This window comes from Eleginops maclovinus, chromosome 19 (assembly GCF_036324505.1).
Source record: "Eleginops maclovinus isolate JMC-PN-2008 ecotype Puerto Natales chromosome 19, JC_Emac_rtc_rv5, whole genome shotgun sequence".
Taxonomy (NCBI): domain Eukaryota; kingdom Metazoa; phylum Chordata; class Actinopteri; order Perciformes; family Eleginopidae; genus Eleginops; species Eleginops maclovinus.
The window spans coordinates 24,641,578-24,651,577 of record NC_086367.1 but is presented as its reverse complement, the minus strand read 5'-3'; the positions used below and the strand labels follow the sequence as shown (position 1 = coordinate 24,651,577).

General features: G+C 42.7%; 1 protein-coding gene across 1 annotated transcript in view; it reads right to left on the bottom strand.

The window, feature by feature from the left end:
- Positions 1 to 8,763, bottom strand: part of adgrf3a (adhesion G protein-coupled receptor F3a) — a 13,643-nt gene extending 4,880 nt beyond the window's left edge. The window contains exons 1-15 of the mRNA XM_063909509.1: positions 8,673 to 8,763; positions 7,909 to 7,963; positions 7,812 to 7,824; positions 7,590 to 7,721; positions 7,157 to 7,294; positions 6,952 to 7,058; positions 6,314 to 6,372; positions 6,101 to 6,225; positions 5,667 to 5,882; positions 5,322 to 5,546; positions 4,325 to 4,474; positions 3,942 to 4,056; positions 1,251 to 1,329; positions 998 to 1,177; positions 1 to 613 (exon numbers count right to left, since the gene is read on the bottom strand). The exon at positions 1 to 613 is cut by the window's left edge and continues 740 nt beyond it. Of these exons, the coding sequence (XP_063765579.1) occupies positions 1 to 613; positions 998 to 1,177; positions 1,251 to 1,329; positions 3,942 to 4,056; positions 4,325 to 4,474; positions 5,322 to 5,546; positions 5,667 to 5,882; positions 6,101 to 6,225; positions 6,314 to 6,372; positions 6,952 to 7,058; positions 7,157 to 7,294; positions 7,590 to 7,721; positions 7,812 to 7,824; positions 7,909 to 7,956 (2,200 nt within the window). The 5' untranslated portion in view covers positions 7,957 to 7,963; positions 8,673 to 8,763. The remainder of the gene's footprint in view (positions 614 to 997; positions 1,178 to 1,250; positions 1,330 to 3,941; positions 4,057 to 4,324; positions 4,475 to 5,321; positions 5,547 to 5,666; positions 5,883 to 6,100; positions 6,226 to 6,313; positions 6,373 to 6,951; positions 7,059 to 7,156; positions 7,295 to 7,589; positions 7,722 to 7,811; positions 7,825 to 7,908; positions 7,964 to 8,672) is intronic.
- Between the last annotated feature and the right edge of the window lie 1,237 nt (positions 8,764 to 10,000).

Below are 10,000 nucleotides of genomic sequence, written 5' to 3'. Positions count from 1 at the left end.
CGGACACACACAGCCCCACCTGGGTGACCTCATCCAGCCCGGGGATCTTCAAAGGATACCTCTGCATCAGGATGGCGAAGGAGGACAGATGTTTACAGATGCAGAGGCCTTCGTTGGATGATCCGCTCCAGGTGCAGCCCTCTTCAGACCAGCCCTGGCTCGCGTTGTCCCAGGCCACACACTTCAACAGGACGTGGGGAGGCCGCTTTTCCAGCAACTGGAAGTGAATCTTCACCTCCACCGACTGGGTTTCCTTCTCCGTCGTCGTGGACACTACGATGCTGTTGGCTTTCAGATCCTTGTCGTTGAGGGGCAAATACTTCTCCAGCTCTTTGAAGCCGGCCGTCTTCACGTTGCCGGGGTCGGAGCTCTCCAGGACCACGGAGACGTTGAACACCTTGTTGTTGCATTGGCTGTCTGTGTTGGTGCAGTTGGACACGGCCACCTCGATGTTCTTCTTCTTAGTTACTCGGGTCACGTTGGTGACGCTGATCAACTTCTCCACAGAGCTCAGGTACCTCTCTGCCAGGGTCAAGTTCTCCGTCCCCTTCTTCTTGGTCCAGGAGTCTTTGAGAGATTTCTCTAGAAGATTACTGGAGGAATCAAAAAAGTTCTGCAAAAAAAAGCATGATAGTAATTGAATGACTCACCACCATTAACTTATTGTAGTTTATCCTGATCGGTGATCAAATCCTTACAGGATGTGATTCCCAGTAATTCCCAAACCATGTGTAATAATAAAATGAACGAATGATTAGTGGAGATATATCCTGTAGAAGCATTAGAAAAGCAAGCTGCTAAAACTGGAAGAAAAAGCTTCTGGTGACGCTTCATGACACCGTGTTGGAAGAGGATCCTTTACAAGTAAAACTCCTGCATTCAAAAGTCCACTTAAGTAAAGGAATTATCACTAAAATGCCCTTAAAGTATTTAAGAGAAAAGTAGGGGACATGTCGGACGATGGGAAATGTTTGAATGTTCACAAAGCTCTGCTCACATCGGCCGTGGAGTCGTCGTTGATGCTCTGGAGCATCGTGCTCAGACTGGAGAGGACCTGGACCGAGGCGTTCAGGTTGGAGTGGGAGTTTATCCTCTGCGAGTTGTTGGTGACTTTATCGAGCTGAGAAAACACGTCGGCTGCGTTTGCATTCAGAGAGCCGAGCCCGATGTTCGCATTCTGCAACAACAGGGACGTTGTGTCTAAAAAGCTCAGGGTGACTTTAATCATACAAACTGTTTGATAGACTCACTAACGCCTTCTTCAGCACATTGTCCAGGTCCTGGTTCACACAGCACGATTCTTCAGGCTCCCAAGCGGCTCCCGTAGCTCTGAAACAATCGACCGTTAAAGAGTCCTCTCCTGCTGTAGTCTCTCTACTTTAAAGAGTCCTCTCCTGCTGTAGTCTCTCTACTTTAAAGAGTCCTCTCCTGCTGTAGTCTCTCTACTTTAAAGAGTCCTCTCCTGCTGTAGTCTCTCTACTTTAAAGAGTCCTCTCCTGCTGTAGTCTCTCTACTTTAAAGAGTCCTCTCCTGCTGTAGTCTCTCTACTTTAAAGAGTCCTCTCCTGCTGTAGTCTCTCTACTTAAAGAGTCCTCTCCTGCTGTAGTCTCTCTACTTAAAAGAGTCCTCTCCTGCTGTAGTCTCTCTACTTTAAAGAGTCCTCTCCTGCTGTAGTCTCTCTACTTTAAAGAGTCCTCTCCTGCTGTAGTCTCTCTACTTTAAAGAGTCCTCTCCTGCTGTAGTCTCTCTACTTAAAAGAGTCCTCTCCTGCTGTAGTCTCTCTACTTTAAAGAGTCCTCTCCTGCTGTAGTCTCTCTACTTTAAAGAGTCCTCTCCTGCTGTAGTCTCTCTACTTTAAAGAGTCCTCTCCTGCTGTAGTCTCTCTACTTTAAAGAGTCCTCTCCTGCTGTAGTCTCTCTACTTTAAAGAGTCCTCTCCTGCTGTAGTCTCTCTACTTTAAAGAGTCCTCTCCTGCTGTAGTCTCTCTACTTAAAAGAGTCCTCTCCTGCTGTAGTCTCTCTACTTTAAAGAGTCCTCTCCTGCTGTAGTCTCTCTACTTTAAAGAGTCCTCTCCTGCTGTAGTCTCTCTACTTTAAAGAGTCCTCTCCTGCTGTAGTCTCTCTACTTTAAAGAGTCCTCTCCTGCTGATGTTCAGGTGTATATCAGTATGTAGTGTCTCTACTTTAAAGAGTCCTCTCCTGCTGATGTTCAGGTGTATATCAGTATGTAGTCTCTACTTTAAAGAGTCCTCTCCTGCTGATGTTCAGGTGTATATCAGTATGTAGTCTCTACTTTAAAGAGTCCTCTCCTGCTGATGTTCAGGTGTATATCAGTATGTAGCGTCTCTACTTTAAAGAGTCCTCTCCTGCTGATGTTCAGGTGTATATCAGTATGTAGTGTCTCTACTTTAAAGAGTCCTCTCCTGCTGATGTTCAGGTGTATATCAGTATGTAGTGTCTCTACTTTAAAGAGTCCTCTCCTGCTGATGTTCAGGTGTATATCAGTATGTAGAGTCTCTACTTTAAAGAGTCCTCTCCTGCTGATGTTCAGGTGTATATCAGTATGTAGTGTCTCACCTTTAAAGAGTCCTCTCCTGCTGATGTTCAGGTGTATATCAGTATGTAGAGTCTCTACTTTAAAGAGTCCTCTCCTGCTGTAGTCTCTCTACTTTAAAGAGTCCTCTCCTGCTGTAGTCTCTCTACTTTAAAGAGTCCTCTCCTGCTGTAGTCTCTCTACTTTAAAGAGTCCTCTCCTGCTGATGTTCAGGTGTATATCAGTATGTAGTGTCTCTACTTTAAAGAGTCCTCTCCTGCTGATGTTCAGGTGTATATCAGTATGTAGAGTCTCTACTTTAAAGAGTCCTCTCCTGCTGATGTTCAGGTGTATATCAGTATGTAGTCTCTACTTTAAAGAGTCCTCTCCTGCTGATGTTCAGGTGTATATCAGTATGTAGAGTCTCTACTTTAAAGAGTCCTCTCCTGCTGATGTTCAGGTGTATATCAGTATGTAGTCTCTACTTTAAAGAGTCCTCTCCTGCTGATGTTCAGGTGTATATCAGTATGTAGCATCTCTACTTTAAAGAGTCCTCTCCTGCTGATGTTCAGGTGTATATCAGTATGTAGCATCTCTACTTTAAAGAGTCCTCTCCTGCTGATGTTCAGGTGTATATCAGTATGTAGAGTCTCTACTTTAAAGAGTCCTCTCCTGCTGATGTTCAGGTGTATATCAGTATGTAGCGTCTCTACTTTAAAGAGTCCTCTCCTGCTGATGTTCAGGTGTATATCAGTATGTAGAGTCTCTACTTTAAAGAGTCCTCTCCTGCTGTAGTGTCTCTACTTTAAAGAGTCCTCTCCTGCTGATGTTCAGGTGTATATCAGTATGTAGCGTCTCTACTTTAAAGAGTCCTCTCCTGCTGATGTTCAGGTGTATATCAGTATGTAGAGTCTCTACTTTAAAGAGTCCTCTCCTGCTGATGTTCAGGTGTATATCAGTATGTACAGTCTCTACTTTAAAGAGTCCTCACCTGCTGATGTTCAGGTGTATATCAGTATGTAGTGTTCTACTTTAAAGAGTCCTCTCCTGCTGATGTTCAGGTGTATATCAGTATGTAGTGTCTCTACTTTAAAGAGTCCTCTCCTGCTGATGTTCAGGTGTATATCAGTATGTAGTGTCTCTACTTTAAAGAGTCCTCTCCTGCTGATGTTCAGGTGTATATCAGTATGTAGAGTCTCTACTTTAAAGAGTCCTCTCCTGCTGATGTTCAGGTGTATATCAGTATGTAGTGTCTCTACTTTAAAGAGTCCTCTCCTGCTGATGTTCAGGTGTATATCAGTATGTAGTGTCTCTACTTTAAAGAGTCCTCTCCTGCTGATGTTCAGGTGTATATCAGTATGTAGAGTCTCTACTTTAAAGAGTCCTCTCCTGCTGATGTTCAGACGTACCCCTTTGTGCACTTCCTGTATCGGTGTCCGGTTTTCCCCGTGCATCTCAACCTGGCGGTGAATCCTGCTTTGGCGTTGCCCCAGTCTCCTTCAGCCTCACAGAACATATCACCTTCTGTTTGAACCAGAGAAATGTCCTGATAAATATTAAGTTACTGATTTATAGAAAACTAAAGGTAACTACATGTGTTGAAGTGCCTCAGCATTCTGAAATATATATATCAACCGTATAATTCTGTAGAAATACGGCTCTTTATTGCTCTTCGCCCTCTCTGGTTGGATGACCTCCGTTGTACTTGAATGTAAATCTAAAATCTTGTAGTATTTTAACCATAAGACTTCCTCCACCTCCGTGCAGAGCCGTAAGATATATTTTACCGTACCATGTATGATGTTGATGGTGGTGTTCGCTAATCTCTTCTCTTTGCAGCGGTTCTCAAAGATGCAGGTGACCTCAGGCGTAGTCGATGAGTTTTCACACGAGATGATGGCCTCAGCTTTGAACACTGTCTTCGTTGCTTCAAAAGGACGCACTGGCGGTTTCCACAAGAATCCATCGAGACGATTGGGGAAGAAATGCAGACTTTTTGTCATCTTTTTTAAACGCTTTTCACCATTTCTCTATTAATCTGTTCGGTTGGAATGTTTTGCATTTCCACGTTTCATTTGGATGAAGTTCTGTAAATCGGAGAGTCCACAATTTGGTTTAAAGATCTGACCTAAAGCTATACATCATTTGGTCAGTTTATGCAAAAATAATAATCAGCATGTTTGCAATATCTAGAAAGCTGGCTCTGTCATCGGCGTCAAACTGGATCATCTTGAGGCTGTGGTGGAGAGGAGGACACTGGACCAACTGGACTTAAAACCTTCTCACTCTACATTTCACATTTCACTTCATGTAAAATATATCCTGCTTTATTTTGTGTTAGCTGGAAATTGGCCCTTCATTTCTATTTCATTTATTTATTTGTAGCATTTTAGGAGAATACTGTTTGTCCGGTAAATGAGTGGATTTATGTTTTGTAAATTCTTGTAAATTTGACATTTCTTCTTGTTCTTTCTCTTTCTTATACATTTGGGGGTTCTGTTCTTGTAAATGTCTGATTTCTTTCTTGTATATTTTGGAATTTTTTCTTACATTTAGGGAATTCCTTTCCTGTAAACTGTATATCTTTTGCTCTCTCCATCTCTTCATTCACTTGTATTTTGAGACGTTTATGTTTCAGAATGGTTTATTTCTACTCCTTTCATTTCCATCTCACGTCAATGCCTTGTTTTTTATGCTGCTGGAATGAAAACATTTCCCAATTCGGGATCAATAAAGTACCTGTTATCTCATCCACCTTTGAATATATTGAAATGAGATGATGCAGTTACCGTTAACGAGGTCTTTGTTGATCCATTTCACCGTGTAGTTCTCCGTGTTTTTCCCGATCTCACATAAGACTTTCACCACCTGCACGCCACCCTTTGCACAGAGCGGGAACTCCGGCTTGGTGCTGATGAGGATGTCAGGCAGGAGGGCGATGTCCATCAGAGCGCTGGCTTTGTGGGAAATGTGGAGGCTGTTCTTGCCCTGATTGTAGGCACATGAATAGACCCCTGGCAGAAGTCATAGAAACATGTGGTCCATCACTTCCTGTCTATCAAGATAAACTTATCATATGCTGTATGAACGCAGTTCCTCAAAGGTCCTCCTAAAGTACAGTAACCAGAACGAACCTTCCCAGAGCTCAGAGATGTGCTTGATTGTGAGGGTGGTATTTCTCGGGAAAGAAGTCACCGTGGCCTCGGTGCCGGTAACGATATCCGTCACCTGCAGGCCCCGGCTAAGCTGCCACACCGGTGGAGTGTTCAGGGCCTCCCGTAACTCACATGTAAGAACGGGCGACATGTGGAAACACACCGGGAAGTCAGGCATGATTAAGTTGATGAGGCCTGCAGGATAAACAATAATCACAAGTACTCAAACTGTGGTGCATTTTGTCCCAGAACTCAGAGACAAAAAGGACTCTATATGATGTGTCCTCAACACATTTAAAGGACGGGACTCTGAGGGCACAAACGTTTTTGATATATTTTCAGAAGAATTTCACCATTAAATTCCATTTAGATTGTTTGCAATACATTTGAACGGATATGAGATGAGCAGGTACCTGAACTCTCCAGATCCAGGGACGCCGTCAGATTACTGGTCAGTTCATCTGATTTGTCGATCAAGTCTTGCTGTCTGACGTTTTGAGCAACAACCAAAACGAACTCAACGATGACACTACCGACCCTTCAGTGAAGACAACGCACCGATTTCAGCCCCACATTTAATACAGAAACAAACGCACACAATTTGATTTAGTGATCAAAGCAGGTACCTGTATTTGATAATTTCTAAGGTGTCAAACCCCGGCAGCGTGCTGTACACTGATTTCATCTGCAGGGCGACAGTCACACATCGATTAGCTTTATTCCTCACGGAGGTTTTCATTAAGGATGCACCGAGACATCGGTGAGACATCGGTGAGACATCGGCCGTTAGCCCTCTACCACCATCGGCACATCGGTAAATAAGGAGACATCACCGACGGCAGGCGCCATGTTTATGTGTTGCTAAATCACCGGGAGAAAATCTGACGGACCAAATCTGAAGTCAGGGCCTCATGTTAAAGGGTTAGATCAGTGACGGTGGGTCTGCGTGACTTTACAGCTAATTTAAGTTTCCCCTCTGCGGGACGAATAAAGGGACTCTGATTCTAAGGTCATTCGGAGGGAGGGGGGGCGTCTCCTCTCTGTGAGCAATACCATTAGCAATACTATTAGCATTAGCATTAGCATTAGCATTGCATAATGCCTTATTTGCATGTTTAAACATCAGAAAGCTGGTCATATAAAAAGTAATTGTGTTGATGTCAGTAATAAAGTGTGTGTGTGTGTGTGTGTGTGTGTGTGTGTGTGTGGTGTGGGGGGGGGGGTGATATATGATGGGTTAAGTGTACCCACTGCAGGGTCTTACCATCTGGAACAGGGTTGTATGACAGGTCTTGTATTCCGTAGTGTCCGCTGGTCTCAGGCAGTTTTGATAACTGGATCCACCCAAACGAAGGGATCCATTGATAGCAACTGAACGAAACAAAATGCAGGTTTTGTTTTTTCCAGATGTTTTATATATTTTTATACAGAAAGACCAACAGGACTGCAAACACAAAGTGAGCAAATACCTGCAGAGTTGTGAACACACATCTTGGTGCTTGTAGGGAAGGTGCAGCTACTGCCCTCAGCATGGTCGCAGTCTTTGTCGCTCCACCTGTAGCCAGACTCGCAGACGCACTGGCTGCCGCCTCCACTTCTCACACACACTGACAGATAACCGCTTTACTCCACCATTTTAATCTCAGAGAATATCTGTACAGTTTAACCTGTCATTTTGTAACATTCATTTATCCATTTTATTGAAGTCATTATCTACGTTTTAACAAGAGGATTTTTCTTATAACTTTACCACTTGTTCTTCTGTTTTGTAGATTTGAGGAATTTACTGCTTTAAATTTGGGTTTTTATTCTTGTAAATGATGATGTCTCCATCCTCCATCATCACCTCACTACACAGATGAATCAGAACGTGCAGCCTCTATAATAGACAGAGCGGCTCACCTGTGGTAATGTTCAGATGTTGCACCTGCAGGTCGGGTTCCTTCACAAAGTCCTCGCCCAGTCTCTCAGTGAGGTTCTTGATCGCAGAGTCCTCTATGATCAGCCTCATGTAGTACATCTGTGTGGAGCTGCCTGCAATATCTGGAATATTAGCATCACGTAGCACCTGAAGAACATACTGTATGTAAACAGTCGGTAATAAATAAATGAATATCATCTTACCTTCTGTCGTGGCCTGTAAAGCACAAAAGGACATGAGTCTTTTAAATGCAGTTTAATGGTGTTACTCTAGAATCATGAGGTGTAAATGTGATGATACCTGGCAGAGGTTGAGTCCCAGGATGAAGAGAGGTGTGAGCGTCCACATCGTGTTCCTGCAAAGAAACGTAGAAATATGTTTCTGTAAACCGTTGAACACACACTTTGTTGAATCCCCCTGTGCAATCATCTCTCTTATGTCTCCCCGATGTTCACTTAGCTTCTGAATAGCTGGCTTAGATGTGTTCCTTTGGTGCTGTGAAGGCGGCTCTAATGAAGTGCATTGTGATCTTTGTTGTAATGGTGCAGATGTTTCTTTAAAGTTGTGAATGTCGTCTTTTGTTTGAAAAGTAATCTTAAGAGTTGAACCACTTAGAGGTTTTCTCTCGTTCTCATAAGTGTGTGTAATGTTCCTCAACATGTACCTCTTTGAGTTGTGTTGTTTTAGAGATTCATTCATGGCTTTCCCTTCAGAGATTATCGAACGTTTTCCAGTCAAATTATGAACTTTTCTCATGAATGTCTAACTTTAATCAAGTACGCTTTCTCGGTAAAGGGTGAATCTCATTCTGCTGAAATGCACCACTTACTCTTATATTGCATCTGAAATGATGTCAGATTTATTTCCTTTTTTATCTGAATGTTTTTCCTGGTATTTTTCGATGATTTGTTTTATACCTTCAAAGCCTCTAAAACATCCTAACGTCCCTTAAATGTTCGAAACACGGTGAAACACTTTGAGTAAAGCTGCACCAGCTCATTTATTTAGAAATAAATAAGACATGTATAATTGATATAATATGATATAAATAAAGAAGCTCTGACCTTAAGTCCTCAGTGATCAGGGAAGCATCTCAGCCAGATATGCTGCAGCGACGGGCCCAAACAGGAAGTGGCTATTCCTCCTCAGTTCCCTGCAGGACATGCAAAGGGCAGCGGCCGTTATGTGGAGCTCATTTGACTTGCAAACATACAAACACCTCCTGCATGAAGGGTGGTGAAAACAGGTGTGTGTGTGTGTGTGTGTGTGTGTGTGTGTGTGTGTGTGTGTGTGTGTGTGTGTGTGTGTGTGTGTGTGTGTGTGTGTGTGTGTGTGTGTGTGTGATAATAATGATGATAATAAATGTGCTGTTAAGTTGGTGAAGCTTTAGTTGCATGTGGTTCTTTATCTGCATCGTTCGTGAAGCTGCAGCATGTTCCTCCTGATGCACCTGTCGACCTCAGCCGGGAATAATACTGCTTTACATGCAGAGGGGAGTAACTAAGATCTCCCCCCCCCCCCCCCCCGTGTTCCAAAGGTTATTTGTATTCTTGTCTATTGAAACTCCATGGAGGGAAATTCCAAACAAGTGAGCGGATATTTCCTGCAGATATTTGGATCATTCTGTTGCTGTTGTTTTGAACGTGGCTTTCTATAATGTGACTTTAAAGCTGAAACTGATGGTCTCTATTGATTCATAGTCTGTTATATTTCAGCAGTTAATGTTTGTTTATCCGATGTTACTGGAACTCATGGCTCATGCAAAACCACCGGACAGAAAGACAGAGACGTGGTTTGAGAGTCCTCACAGGGATTATAAACCGTAATGGGTTCAGAGCAGCCGATATTATTATTATACAACCTTTGTGACTATGTTTTATTTGTCTGGATCATAGAGAGCTTTGTGCTGCAGGCTGGGAAGGCTGTATCAACAACTTCAGAATAAAGAGAGGACAGAGAGGACAGTTTGGTGTGGGAGGATTTCTGCTGAGAGGAGAGACATTAAAAAAGGACTGCTCATGTTCAGGCTGAGAGCAGAGCCTCCAAATACTCCGTGTGGTAAAAACACTTAGTGAATGTCAGAATTAGGAAGAAAAACTCAACTCAATTCTGAGAAAAGTCAAAATACTGAAAACAAACTCTGAATAAAAAGGAAACTAATCGGAGGAAAAAAAGTCTGAATTCTGGAAATGAATTTAGTTCAGAGAGAAAAAGTCTAAAGAGGAGTCAATTCAACATTTTTAAAACAGGACCACATTCTGAAACTAATTCTGAGATAACAATTCAACAGTTTGAAAAAGAAACCAATCTGTGAAAAATCTGGAAAAAGAAAAAACAGATTTATCAGAAAATTCTGAGAAAAAAGTGAAAATTCTCAAAATGAACAAAATTC